This window comes from Ustilago hordei (genome assembly GCF_900519145.1).
Source record: "Ustilago hordei strain Uho2 genome assembly, contig: UHO2_contig_21, whole genome shotgun sequence".
In the NCBI taxonomy this organism is placed as follows: Eukaryota; Fungi; Basidiomycota; class Ustilaginomycetes; order Ustilaginales; family Ustilaginaceae; genus Ustilago; species Ustilago hordei.
The window spans coordinates 217,606-231,613 of record NW_024545274.1 but is presented as its reverse complement, the minus strand read 5'-3'; the positions used below and the strand labels follow the sequence as shown (position 1 = coordinate 231,613).

The 14,008-nt window shown below is 52.3% G+C and overlaps 6 protein-coding genes and 1 non-coding gene across 7 annotated transcripts; 3 read left to right on the top strand and 4 right to left on the bottom strand.

Annotated features, from left to right (window-relative positions):
* Window positions 1–497: 497 nt before the first annotated feature.
* On the bottom strand, window positions 498–1,501 carry UHO2_06822 (uncharacterized protein; the record flags this gene model as incomplete). Its single annotated transcript, XM_041557860.1, has 2 exons — window positions 498–879; window positions 972–1,501. The coding sequence occupies 2 exons, from the start codon at window positions 1,499–1,501 to the stop codon at window positions 498–500; spliced, it is 912 nt and encodes a 303-aa protein (XP_041413794.1).
* Window positions 1,502–2,223: 722 nt separating this feature from the next.
* Window positions 2,224–2,856, bottom strand: UHO2_06821 (uncharacterized protein; the record flags this gene model as incomplete). The annotated part of the gene is made up of 1 exon (XM_041557859.1): window positions 2,224–2,856. The coding sequence occupies one exon, from the start codon at window positions 2,854–2,856 to the stop codon at window positions 2,224–2,226; it is 633 nt and encodes a 210-aa protein (XP_041413793.1).
* A 1,673-nt stretch (window positions 2,857–4,529) lies between these two features.
* UHO2_06820 (uncharacterized protein) lies at window positions 4,530–7,220 on the top strand (the record flags this gene model as incomplete). The annotated part of the gene is made up of 1 exon (XM_041557858.1): window positions 4,530–7,220. One exon carries the CDS (start codon window positions 4,530–4,532, stop codon window positions 7,218–7,220), a length of 2,691 nt encoding a protein of 896 aa, XP_041413792.1.
* A 334-nt stretch (window positions 7,221–7,554) lies between these two features.
* On the top strand, window positions 7,555–7,711 carry tRNA-Leu(TAA). The gene has a single exon. It is a non-coding gene; the product is annotated as a tRNA-Leu (tRNA).
* Window positions 7,712–8,463: 752 nt separating this feature from the next.
* Window positions 8,464–10,278, top strand: UHO2_06819 (uncharacterized protein; the record flags this gene model as incomplete). The annotated part of the gene is made up of 1 exon (XM_041557857.1): window positions 8,464–10,278. The coding sequence occupies one exon, from the start codon at window positions 8,464–8,466 to the stop codon at window positions 10,276–10,278; it is 1,815 nt and encodes a 604-aa protein (XP_041413791.1).
* A 379-nt stretch (window positions 10,279–10,657) lies between these two features.
* UHO2_06818 (uncharacterized protein) lies at window positions 10,658–11,188 on the bottom strand (the record flags this gene model as incomplete). The annotated part of the gene is made up of 1 exon (XM_041557856.1): window positions 10,658–11,188. One exon carries the CDS (start codon window positions 11,186–11,188, stop codon window positions 10,658–10,660), a length of 531 nt encoding a protein of 176 aa, XP_041413790.1.
* A 432-nt stretch (window positions 11,189–11,620) lies between these two features.
* UHO2_06817 (putative alcohol dehydrogenase) lies at window positions 11,621–13,233 on the bottom strand (the record flags this gene model as incomplete). The annotated part of the gene is made up of 2 exons (XM_041557855.1): window positions 11,621–11,631; window positions 11,718–13,233. 2 exons carry the CDS (start codon window positions 13,231–13,233, stop codon window positions 11,621–11,623), a joined length of 1,527 nt encoding a protein of 508 aa, XP_041413789.1.
* Between the last annotated feature and the right edge of the window lie 775 nt (window positions 13,234–14,008).

Here is a 14,008-nt window from a genome sequence, read left to right as displayed (position 1 = left end):
GACGAGCGGGTCTTAATAAGATCTGAGCCCCCTGCATAGCAAGGCTAAGAGTCGTCTTGGCATAAACGTCCGTGTAGGCAGAGATTCGTCTCACAACGACACCCTTTGAGTGACCCAAACGCTGCGCCAATCTGAAAGAAATCGTCGCAGTTCGGCGCTTCCGACTGCGACTCTTATCTGCGCAGCATGGGACAGCTGCTTTGATCCAATGTGACAGACGCCAATCTTTCGGCGCCTCTCCGAAACAGGCCCACACGCAACTCCGAAGCATCACATCGTGGGAATGTGATCGGAACATCTTCGGCGAGATCCTTTGTACAAGCCACGCGCTGACAAAGGGTTAGACTTGGGATTCGACGGCACACTCCTGAAGGCTTGCTTGATCGCTACAGGAAGAAAGTGTGAAAGACGTCTACTATTGCAGTAGAGGCAGAAGGTCAGACCTGACAATGTGGGCACGAGAGTGAGCCCAAAGTCAGGCTCTGTGCCTGAAACTCCTAAATGGGAAGCTCGGCCGTGTAGCGGCGGCGAGGTTGGATATCCTGGAAGGCAGGAGGAATAATACGGGCAGAGTACATTGTCTCGGCGTCGGTCACAACGAGAACATTACCGGTGAAGATCGACTGTGATGCATTCATGCAAGCAGTATAGCGACAGCTTGCAAATACAACCCGCCATTGACCAAGGGTTCCGATGTTGCGATCGACGTAGCTTTGAATCTGGCGCCTGAGCTCATCTAGGCTTTGGTTGGTGATTAGGTCCTCAAAAAGCCAAAAGACAGGTAGAAAGGGCATGCCTTTGGCAGTGATCTTGGCGCGATAGGGTCCAAGCATCTTCTTCTCTTCGATGCGATTATACACACAGTTCAGCTTGAGATCGCTGCGGCAATTCAAGAGGAGGGTTGTGCCGGTGTACGTATCAAACGGAGGACCGCCGATGTCGTAAAGAACGGAGGAGCGAGGAACGATCACCCCCGCGCCAATGGGCTGAGGTCTTCAATGATCTTAGCTTTATTAGCGTGGTCGATTTGACTGGCAGTCACTCTTTCGCCGGAGGGAAGACTAAGTGCGACTTCGTGCGTCATCTTGAGAGTGGAGATGGGCTGTTCGGTGAACATGTAACCCTCATCGAAATCGTAGCGTCTCGAGAGGAGTTTTCTTCTCAAGTGGACGCACTCGCACTTGGGGATGCTGCTCTGTGTGACCACGGCGGTCACAGCGGTCTCGTCGACGATGGCCTGATCGGGGCCAGTTGGAGTCGAGGCAGTTTGCTGAGCTGGAGCGTCTGCTAGATTTTTGGTTGCGTTCTCTTCTTCGGTCTTCTTCTGCTGATCGCCGTGTTGCGCTCCAACAGCCGTCTGAGCCTCTACAACGCTGGACTGATCCTTCTCCTTTGCCTCGTCTGCACTTCTGGTCTTCGAGTTGGCATTGCTGCGATTGTCGGTATCGTCCGAAGCCTGAAAGCATACAAGCGCTCGGCGAAAGAACTTGGAGAGACCCATGATGTTTGAAGCCGTGATCGTCGTGCGATAATGGTGGTACGATGGTAATTTGGCCCCCGAGGAGATCGAGTCGAAGGGGCGACAGTTGGAACGCAGGCGGAGGGTTCAACAAGAACACAGGATCTTATATCGAGTTCGTTAATAGAAGATACTCCGAGCTTTCAACGAGAAGTTCTCGAGCTGAACCCCTCAACTGCGCTGTCTTTGGAGCTTGCGCATCTATTGTTGATCTGTCACAAGAAAGCTTTGTACCTGGACCTTCCATGTGAGAGTAGGCCCTGCGCAACCACCTTCCTGAAAAAGCGAAGGGCACTTCAGTAGAGGGCTGACAATGGCGATCCGCACCATCTTCTGGGCAGAGCAGATGATGTGATGGTTCTGCGGACCCATCTCAGTGAAAAGTCGGAAGGGATTGCGGCGTGGTGTCCGCAATGCGTTCGCAAGAAGGTAGCGATGGACAGCGACATCTTCGCCAAAACCTTTTGGCATCGATTGCGCTGCGCAGAACGTGCAGCTCTCGGGACCAAGTCGCCTTTTGCTCTTGCCGAGTTTTTTCCGTGGTGGATCTCGTTCCTATCTTTCTGAAGTGTGTCGATGGTGATGCAGGCATGCATGCGCACGCATTCGTGCTGGCAAAGGATGAACTGCGATTGTGAGAGAAAGCTAGAAATACATGGTCGAGTATCGTAAGGCGATGCTGTGGGTTGGCAAAGAAACCGGAATTAGTCGGACTTGCGAGTGTCGCTGGCGCGTGAAGAAGACCTTTGCAGCTCCTCACGATCGACTGGATCCAACTTTTCCAAATCCTGCATCATCCTATCACGATTCAAGGCGAGCACCTTTGCTGCTTTGCTCCCCACCGATCTGCTTGGTTTGCCATCGGCAGTAAGACTCGAGCGCTTCGACTTTGACGAAGTAGAGATGGAACCTTTTGGTGAATGCGTATGTGTGCCGTTTGGATCCGGATAAGAAGTGTAGACAGAGCCGCCCCTCGACGTTGTGCTGAACTTGCTATTGATCTTCCATGATGAGCCTGATGCTGAGCTGGTTACGTTTGTAGCAGAGTGCGATTGTGATTCATTGAAAGCGTCTAACAGCTTCTCTTGCTCGTCTTGGCCCTGGCCGTCATCCTCGTCGTCAGCGCCAGCGTGACTGAAGCCGTTGGATTGCGATAGATCCGATGGCTGACTGAATGTGTACATGATCCAGGCGAATGCGATCACGACAAAGATGCTTGGGATGATGAGCAACGTCCATGCCAGCGAGACGAGGGTTTGAGATGCATTCTCGTGCACTTCTGAAGGGGCAGCGATTGCTGAGTCGATCCAGTCACGAGCTGAATCGAGCAAGGGCATCGTTGCGTGTGAGCTTGTCGGAATGAACTCGGGATGAACCTAGATGATGTGGCTTGCAGGGCGTGTGATCTGAGAAGCGTGGGAAGAAGTTGAACGTGCCTGATTGGGCTGAGATGGAAGAGCCGATGAAAAGCGGAGGTGCCGACCGAGCTTCTTTTGCTCGCTGCGGTGAAATGAATGTGAGCACGATCAGAGGGCCAAGGGTTTGAACGTGATGACCAAGAGAGCCGTTGAGGAACGGGGCCAGCGATGATGGTATGATTTCGAATCGAGTGCAATCGAGGATGATCGCAATGATGGTGGTCAAAGACGATGAAAACGAAATGTGACAGCGTGTGAACGAATTTTGGCACGACGCGGTCCGCTCCATTCTTTTGAAGCCATGTGCTTTCTCCCGGAGAAAAGCAGTCCGCATGACTGCAATGGCACTCTACTGCGACAGGCAAGCAGCAACGGCACATCAAGCCGAAGCAAATCGAGAATGCTGGCAGAAAATTCGCAGAATCTCACATCTTATCTCTTTTTGCCCAGGGCTCAAACCGAGTCTTAGCTGGGCGGCGTCAGACACACTTGGACCAAATAGCGCTTCTGCTTTTGCATTTTGCACTGGGAATGCGAGATCTGAAGGCGCTGCCGAATATTCGAGGGTACTGACAGCCAAGTGTGAGAACAGGACTCGCGTGCTCGACGCCACACCGCCAGGTCAAATTCTGACATCCCTCTCTCTCTCTCTCTAAAATCACAGCTTCCTCTTTAGCGCACAGACCCTTTTCTGTTTCTCACTTTCCGTTCGAGTTGTGCCATCGAATTGAGTCAGGATCAGGTTGGCTCACTTTGCTATGAGAGGGGCCCTTTCCCATGCATTCGGGACAGCCGAATTCTATTTTGTCTCACTTGGGCCTAGGAGAAGGTCTTCGATCGCTGTCACAGATGGTCACAAGCACCACCACAGAGGACCGAAATAGACGGCTTTTTAGAAAAATTGCATGAGAGCGATCGATTCGGTTTAGAAGTTGCGAGCCTCGCTTACGGCTTCCAGCGCAACGACGTCTTTACGCAGATTCACCATTTTCCGGGGCCCAACTCAACGCTTTTCTCACCTCTGGCTGTTCTCCACTATCTTGCTAGCTGGGCAGAGGGGGGGGAAAAAAGAAAAAAAGAAAAAAAAGAAAAAAAAGAAAAAAAGAAAAAAAGAAAAAAAGAAAAAAAGAAAAAAAAGAAAAGAAAAAAAAAAGAAGAAAAAAACCACCGTTGCGCTGTACCCTCCCCTCCACACGAGCTGTCGTTGCTTTGTTAAAGAACAGCACATGAACACGCAAGTTCGAGTCTGAAACCTTATTCCTCTTTTGGCAGGAGGAAGGCCATCCCACTCAACTTTAACGCCAGCGAGAAAGAAAGAAAGAAAAGAAAAGAAAAGAAAAGAAAAGAAAGAAATAAAGAAATAAAGAAATAAAGAAATAAAGAAATAAAGAAATAAAGAAATAAAGAACAATGCTCACTCGGACAATAAGAAGCTCAGTCACCCCTTTGTTGGAAGCCTTGGCGAGGCCATCTCACTTTCCTTTGATCCAACTCCATCGCCACTGCCACCACTTTTCCACCTCTCCATCACCTTTGCAATCCACAACGCTTCGGAATCCCCTTCTCTTCGACTGATCCCATCTTTGCAAACCATGTCGACGCCGTGGACGCGTGTGCCCGGCGGAAGTGGTGGTGCAACTTGCCATTCACCAGGTAGAGGCTCGGACGACAACGCCACTCTTCATGGCCCTGTTCGCACCTACGATGCACCGCTCGCTGGCCACGGTGTCAGCTCATCCACGTACTACGACCATGTCGGCGACTATCCATCTGAAAAGGAGTACGACAACTACCCAGCCAACTATGGCGGTTCAGGTCAATGGGCCAACGACGGCGGTCCTGATCTTTCCAACACCTATCCACCAGTGCAGACCACTCCACCTCGACACTGTCAGCAGTACTCGCAGTCCACCGACGTGTCAAAGCGCCTTCACGAAGCCATGGGCAAGAACAACTCTGCTCCCAATGTCAAGCGACCTGGCGTCAAGCGCCAAGACAGTGACTCGTGGGAGCGTCTCTTAAAAGGTGCCGGCTACTCGAATGACAGTGCCAACGCCAGCTTTGTCGGTCTCAATGGACGCCATGCTGAAGGTCCCAAGCTCGGCCATCCCTCTGTTCGCCTCTTCCTCTACATTCTTGTCCCAACTGCTCTCTTCTGGATCCCCGGTATTCTCGCTCTGCTCGTCTATAATGCCAGACCAGCGAATCAGTTCAAGAATCCCACCGTGCTTGACGTCGGCATCTTTTGGTGGTCAGTCTGGCTGAGCTCCATTTGGGTAGGCTGGTGGGTCTGCCGTGTTGGTGCCATCATGATCCCACGCATTCTTCGATGGACTGTCGGCAACATCCACCAAAAGATGCGCCGCTATACCGAGTTCCTCATCGTCACCGAAAAGTTCGTCGCCTTCTTCCTATGGACCATCCTCCTCTTTGCGCTCTGGCTTGCAATCGTCATCGGCAACTTCCAGGGCGCCGACAAGGCTGCTATCGAGCAGGCCTCTTTGACACCTACCAACTCCACCTCCTCCGCCGACTCTTCCTCCTCTGGAAGCACCACAGTTGTGACGCACAAGAGCGAGAACTCTTGGCCAACTACCAGCGACATCATGCTCTCCGGATACCGTCTCTGGTTCGGTGTCTGCTTGAGCGCTGCCATTCTGCTAGGTGAGAAGCTCTTCATTCAGGGCATTGCGTACAACTTCCACCGCGTCTCGTACGAGGACCGCATTCAGACATCCAAGTTCAACATCAAGGTGCTCACCACGCTCTATGAGAACTCCAAGAACTTCAATCGCAAGGATACCTACATGGCTGCAGAGCACGAGGCCAAGCGCAAGTCGACTGGCCTTCACGTGACTCGCGCTCGTCTGCGCAAAACGGGTCAGAAGGTGCGAGATGTGGCACTGCAGAGCACCAGTGTCCTTGGCACTGTCGCCAGCGAGATCGCAGGCCAAGGTGTGCCTCAGCTTGGAAACCCTCGCTCTGTCGTCGTATCGTCACTCAACTCTCGCAAGCAGACCCAGGCGCTGGCAAGAAGAATTTGGTACAGCTTCTGCCCTCCCGGCAAGTCCGAGATGGTCGTCGACGACATCATTCACTGCTTCCCCGACGCTATCACTGCTGAGGTTGCTTTTGAGATCTTTGACCGTGATCTCAACGGCGATGTCACCAAAGAAGAGCTAGAGACTGCTTGCATCGACATCCACCGCGAGCGACTGGCATTGCAGCTCTCAATGCGCGATGTCGACTCGGCTGTTGGACGACTTGACTCAATCTTCATGAGCGTTTTCATTCTTATCGCCGCCATCATCATTGCAGCCATGTTGTCTGTTGCTTTCAGCACGCTCGTCACTTCCTTTGGTACGCTCATCCTTGGTCTCTCTTGGCTCATCGGTACCACGGCACAGGAGACGCTGGGCGCCATCATCTTCCTCTTCATCAAGCATCCTTACGATGTCGGTGACCGTGTTGACATTGGTGACGACCAGTACATTGTCAAGGAGATGCGACTGCTCACCACCGTCTTCAAGACCACCAATGGTAAGAACGTCATGGTCAGCCACAACCAGCTGGCTACTAAGCCCATTGTCAACCTGCGTCGATCAGGAGCCATCGAGGAGACGTTCAAGTTCGAAGTGGCCTACAACACGTCGTTTGCGCAGATCGAAGCATTGCGAACCAAGATGGTCCACTGGCTTGAGGGAGAGAAGCGTGACTTCTTGCCTGGTCTCGACATCAATGTGATTGACTTCCAGGATCAGGGTAGCCTGCTTTTGTCGGCTGGCATCCGATACAAGTCCAACTGGCAGCAAGGTGGCTTGAAGGCACAGCGACGAAACCGATGGTTGTGCCAGCTCAAGGTGTTCTTGGCCGAATGCAAGATCTACGGTCCCAAAGGTGATCCTAATGTTCCTGCTTTGAGCCACGTCACTATGGTTCCTTACCCACCTCCTGACTCGTCAGCTACAGCTACCCCTGCTGAGGTAGGAGTGCAGAACACGTTGGGAGCTGGTGAGCGTGCCTACAAGTTCATGGACACTGGCGCTGCATTCGGTGGACAGGACGTGTTCGACGAGGTCGGAGGGGAGCATGGCACTGCACCGGGGACAGCTCCTCCTTCGCGACCCTTGTCGCCAGCGAATGCGCTGGAACATGGTCGACTGAGGAACCCTGGCTTGCCCGCTTCGTCGGCTGGTCCGGCACCACCGTATCCCGTTCAACGTCGACCTGCTGGCTTAGGCGAGTCGTATGAGCTGACTGATCAGCCTCCTCGTCGTATCTGATCTTCGTCTTGGAATTTTCCCTGTTTCCAGCATCATTGCATCTTCCATCTGTCCCTCTCTCTCGCTGCGCATCTTTGACACCTACTTTGGCTCGCTTCCATTGTTCGCATCGCACCATTGCTCCGTCGCATACACATACACATGGACTTTCACTCTTACATTGACTCATCCGAATACATTGCATTGCCCAAGAATCACAGCTAACTGTGCGATGTGGTGTTCATTGAGCGAGCCTCGTCTTTCTCCCGAGGTTGGTGAAAACAATAATGTGTGAGCGACGCGAGATATTGTTTTTAGTATATTTAAGCATAATCCCCAAACCTAGCACCAACTGAGACTAGTAGCGGAGTGGTCAAACGCGCGAGATTTAAGAAAATTTCAAAAATTTTGGCGCGAGTCAACAAGCTCCGGACGCCGAGACACATGCAGTATGTGTGTATACCTCTATTCCTCGTCCTTCGGGTTCGTGGGTTCGAACCCCACCTAGTCTATCACAATTTTTGAGACTTTTTCCATCCTCTCTCCACACCAGGAGACAAGCATCGACATTGTTGGTTGGATCTTTTTGGCATCAGTTGCATTGATTCCTATGAGGTTGTAACTAGGGGAGGGATTGGTGGTAAACGGTAGAGTCGACGAGCTGGCTTCCTGCATGCCACGTTGGTTTGGATGGGAGCACATGGGAAATGAAGATCTAACAGAACGCGAGGAAAAGTCGGCTAACCGGAGTCAAAATGAGAGCGACTGCCGAACGCAGACGGGGAAACTTGGGATTGGCTTGTGAGCGCCTTTGAAGCGCCAAACCGCCATCCACCTTGTCCTACATGAACTCTGAGAGGCGATAACACCAGCCTTCTGAATGCGCCTTGAAATGCCTCAGCCTTGCGTTGCCGCATACAAGCCCAAGCTGACAAGCAGCAAGCCGAACAAATGATGACCACGAGGAGCAGCTCCACAAGCGATACAGCGAGCAGACGGCAAGTCGGCAATGAAGGAGCTCGAGCCATGACGAATGAGGCTAACTTCCAGATCAACGCTCGAAATACTGTAGCAAATCGCTCTACCCCGCACTTGTTCCTGTACCCTTCTGCCAGCGCCTCTCGATGACAGTATAAGTTAGCCGGAGCTCTCCATCTTCCCCGCTCTCCGCTCTAAGATCCTATGTATCCACCAACCTTTCTTCCTTGACCCAGCATTTTCCATCTCACCGCCACCCTCCCTCAGTCGGTAACGAATCGCAAAGATGGTCTACCAACCCCCACGCTCATCCCAACCTCCCACCGATCGTCCCTTTGAACTCTGCCTCTCTACCCACCCGAACACTCCCCATTACCGCTCTTGCCTCACTCCCGTATCCTTCCTTCTCCGAGCAGCCTTAATCACACCGAACAAACTCGCCATTTCTCACCCGGAACGCAACTACAGCTTCACCTATTCTCAATGGGCAGCACGATGCCTCTCGCTCGCATTTGCCCTGCTCACCACTCCTAACTTCAAAACGGGTGATCGAGTAGCGGTTATCTCCCCCAACGCACCCTTGATCGCCGATGCACACTGGGCCATCCCCGCCTCAGGTGGAATTATCACTCCGATCAACATTCGAAACACTGCTAAAGAAGTAGCTTATGTCCTCGAGCACTCTGGATCGACTATCATTCTCTGCGATCACGAATTCGCCCATCTGATCCCCGAAAATCCTGGCCCTAACATCACCGTTGTTATCAGCAAAGACTCTGGTGGAGCCGAATCCGATGACCCCTACGAAAATTTCCTCGACCGAGGCTATCTCGAATGGCAGCGAGCAGAACAGAAAGAGCTTTCCGCATACGCCTCGGCCCCCAAACCCCGAGCAGAACCCCGCACCGGCTGGAAACTGCTTCTCGCTCCACAGGATGAAGAACAACCGATCGCACTCTGCTACACTTCTGGCACAACCGGTCGTCCGAAAGGAGTTCTAACCAACCATCGAGGCGCCTATCTCGCAGCAGTAGCAAATGCCTTTGAGGCCAACATTACGCAAGATTCGCGATATCTTTGGGTTCTTCCCATGTTTCATGCTTGTGGATGGACTTTTCCCTGGGCTGTCACCGCATGTTTGGCGACTCACCATACGATTCGCAAGGTAGACAACGCTGTGATTTGGGATGCATTGATTGATCATGGTGTAACGCACTACTGCGGTGCACCGACAGTTCAGATTGGCCTAACCAATCATCCCTCTGCTAAAAAGCTGCCTCGCCGGGTCAACGTAGCCGTCGCTGCATCCGCTCCCACAGCTAACCTTCTGGCGAAGATGGAAAGTCTAAACCTGCATCCCGTGCACGTCTATGGGTTGACCGAAACATATGGTCCCTTTACCCGACGATATTTCGAACCAGAATGGGCGAAACTCGACGTTGATTCGCGAGCACGAATGATGGCTAGACAGGGACACTCTTACCTCACATCAGACCAAGTGCGGGTCGTCCGAACCGACTCGAGCAACAGCAAGGATGGCGATCTAATCGATGTGGAAAGAAACGGTAAAGAAACAGGCGAGATCGTCATTAGAGGAAACATGACTATGATGGCTTACTACAACGATCCCTTGGCCACATCCAAAGCTGTACTCAAGGGTTGGTTCCATACTGGCGATCTCGCCGTTCGACATCCTGGAGGGGAGATTCAAATTTTGGATCGTGGCAAGGATATTATTATTTCTGGTGGAGAAAACATCTCGAGTCTCATGGTAGAGCAAGAATTGGCAGCCCACAGAGATGTACTCGAGTGTTGCGTCATTGCTAGACCGCATGAGAAATGGGGTGAACGAGGCCAAGCTTTCGTTGTCCTCACCGAACAGGCGAAGGCAAGCAGAGGTTGCGCTTGGATGGAAGAGGTAAAGAAAGGTGGAAGCAAGGAGAATAAGGCGTTCGTAGAGGAACTGAAGAAACATTGCAAGGAGAGGATCTCAGGTTTCGCCGTGCCGGAATGGTTCGATATCGTAGATGCATTGCCTAAGACTAGTACAGGCAAAGTACAGAAGAACGTGCTTCGGGCGAGGTTCGCTAGTAAGCTCTAGAAGCAGCATTCACTTAGAAGGAAAACGGAATTGTAGTTGTTGTTCGATATGCTCTCTTCTTGTATGCCTACCATCTCTTTGTGGTGACGAGTGAAAGGCGTGAATTGTGGACCAGGCATTCGGATCGCACAGGCGAAAGACTCGCACATGGCGTTTGTCGATGCTGCTTTCTTGATACGCTCGCTGAAAATGGCACACACTGCCACAGAACAGAGGCTTGGAGTCGCTGATCTCTGTTCGTACTACTTGTTGGGTTGTGCTATCGTCTACTCATCGATCCAAGCACTGCACAGTATGGGGATGGATGAGAAGTAACGGTTGCCTGCTACGCCCCCCCGCATCCTCTTTCTCTGATCTCTCTCGACCTACTGCAACATAACTACTTGAGGCTAGGCGCCAAAGCCAATCCACCTCGTATCCAAATACTCACGATGCAGAGGATACCAAAGTTGAACACCACCGTCCTCGCAAAACTGTTCCAATAGGTAGACGTCTTCAAATAAAGCACCGTATATAGCACCCTACTTGCCAAGTAGCCTAAAATAAAGCTATTAATCGTCTCTACCTCCAGCCTTGTATAGTTGGCCCAGACGAGGGCTGCCAAAAACAGAGGGACGTTTTCGAACGAGTTCGCTTGACAAGCCTGTCCTCGGAGGATTAAGAGTTCGAGAGGGGTAGGCTTGGGTTTTTGTGCAAGCTTAACCACGAATGCACGCGGGTTGATGTTGCTCCAGCCTCCTTGGATGCCGTTGGACTGAGCCAGGTAGATTGTGTACCAGTGTGGCCAGGCTGCCAATAGAAGGGAAGCAGGGACCGACAAAGCGGTAAGGTTGTGAAATGGATCTTTGCCGCCGGTGAAGGGTGAGATTAGGTCCTTAAGGAAGGAGGGGAGGTTGTTGCTGAGAGACATCTTGCACAGAACTTCGGTCGGGGAGGACTTGGAGGGAATAGGTGCCAATGGAGATGTCAAGATGGGGTATAAGAAGCAAACAAAATGTGAGGAGCGAGCAAGCAAGAAAGGGCGAGGAGAGAGGCTTTACCGCTTAAAAACTTGGTTACGAGCCTCGACAAGAAAAGCGGATGCGGCTTTTGGTAGGAAACAAGCGGAAAGTCGTTATTTCACGTGCCAGTCGATCTCGTTTAGCGCGGCTCCACTCACCTAACCCGCTCTCGTTAAGGATAGGCCAGCATTACCGCAGATACTATTTCTAGCTCTCACATCCTCTCCCCTCGCACAATGACAGCTGGAAGCATCCATTCGGTGTTCATTGCAATCCACGGCACAAGTGCCTCCGAGATCGATTGAGTTTTTCTTCGAGACTTGTCGCGAGAGAGAAAGAACTTAGTACGACACTGTTCGTCAGGCATCATAGGGAATACAAGGTCAATGTCAGTTCTCTATCTTCTCGCTTGGCAAGCTGGCGCTGTTTTGTACTTACGACTCTTCTCCAGAATCCTACTGAGATGCTCATGCCCGTCCGCACCCTTGACATCACCGATGCCCGGAGCCAAATCTAACACCCTCCTCTGGGGAATGGTACCCTTTACCAAAGCCTCCACATGTTGCTTCTCATACCCCACCTTCTCCAAACCCCTGGGTACATGCAAATCAGCCAAAAACTTGGCAATTCTATCATACACCAAGCCACCAACCTCGGCATCCGGCAACCTTTCAATATCCCCACTACTCCTCTCACCTTCGAAGATCGCCGCAACCTCTCTGTGCCTCTCCGGCGCACTGGGAGCGGTGAACTCGAACACAGCTGGTCCAGTCAGCGCAACCGAGACGCCGTGGGGTATGATAGGATGGTTGACTTGGTAGCCCGGGTGTTGGTATTTACCGAACTTCTTGTTCAGGCCGGAAATGGGGTAGGACATACCATGGCAAAGATGGACACCTGCGTTGCCGAAGCCGATGCCTGCGAAGGTGGCTGCGAGAAGCATTTGGCCTCGAGCTTCGGCATCCGTGCGGTCTTTCGCGACCCTGGGGAGATACTTGACAGTCTGCTTGAGCGCCCAGAGTGAGAAAACATCGCTAATCGGGTTCCTACCCTGGTATGCAGGCCTCTGGATCGGGTTGGCAGGGCGCGGCATCCTCTCTGTATATGGAATCGCCGTGTACGACTCCAAGGCGTGGAAAAGCACATCCAATCCCGCACTAACGTGAACCGCCGTTGGACAAGTTTCCGTGTTCAAGGGATCCACGATGCCCAACAACGGCCTTAGAGCCCTGCTCGCGATCCCCGTCTTACTCTCGGTCGCAGTATGGTCAAAAATCGCCGTTCCCGTCGTCTCGCTGCCCGTCCCCGCCGTTGTCGGCACACAGAGCAACGGCCTAAGCACCTTATCGATCGGAGTACCCCTTCCAATCGGCGCATTTACAAACTCCAGCAGATCCGCCTCGGGATAACACGTAAAAAGGTTGGCCACCTTACAGGTATCCATAACACTCCCCCCTCCCACCGCCAAGAAGTGAGAGAAATCATTCTTCCTAGCAAAGCCAATCGCGTCTTGCCAAGACTTCTCATTAGGCTCCACCCTGACTCTATCAAAGATCTCGTATTTGATTCCAGCAGCTTCTAGTCCAGCAATGGACTGCTTCATAGCAGTTAGGTTGCGCACGGTGGCATCGGTGAAGACGCCAACTTTGCGTGCTTTCATATTGGCGAAATCCATTCCGACTTCTTTGGTTACTCCTTCGCCGAAACGTACGTTGGAAGCGGCTAGTTCAAAGGCGTACTCTTTCTCGACGAGATGGTCGACGGGAGTAGCGTAACCGCGGGAGGTAGCGCCGGGTTGAGAATTGTGCTTGGAAATCATGTTAAGGCCGGCGCGGGCGAAGGAGGCAGTGTTGGAACGAGCGGAAGCACATCCATGGCAGGGACAGGCGGGGTTGTGCGCTAGACGCATTAGATTGGTGATCGTTGAACGGGAGGCTGGGCCAGGTTTCGGCATTTTGGGCAACGTTACTCCTTGAGTTAGGGTAGAGGTTTGGTAGAGTATGTTGTGGGACAGGGTGGAGTGGAAACAGCGATGGTCTTTCGGGTTAGGGATGATGGTGGAGTGGAAGAGGGGAGCGCACGGTGCATCGCCAGGCTTAGGGTTCGAAGGGTCACACGCGGGGTATAGGCATGGGCCAGCACCAAAGGAAAACGGCAGTTGACCAGCAGCAGTGCCGATGTCGTGCGTGTGAAGCTTGACTGCAATTTGCGGGGTAAATCGGCCTTTTCGCATTCATTGTACAACAACAACACCGCAAAACTCAGGTCAGCAACAACCCACGGTCCAATTAGAGAGGTTTCGGTTACTTACTTACGAAACCAACGGCAAACTCGTAAGCGAGTACGTCAGAGAGGAGAAGGTGGTGGTGGTTCGGAAGCAACGACGGGTGTTGACGTCCAACTCGGGTTTCGGACTGCTTAATTTCGGGGGAAAAAAAACAAAACTATCCACGTGACGCGTCTGTGCGCTTAATAAGCATGAGCTCACCAACCCTGGGGTTCGAGAGAGGGTAACTCATCATTAGTAAGCGTTGTATGTTACATTCCTCTCCAAAACATGCCAACGCCCAACTGCTACTAATGGAAAAGCGGCCTTCCTTGAGGGCCGAGTGAGGCGTGGAGGTTGCTACGGAAACGTCACTATTGACCGATCTGGACTCCAGCCTGCCTTGGCCTTGGTTTCAATGCAGTCCATTCACTTGAGACCACTCTCCTATGCACTTGACACT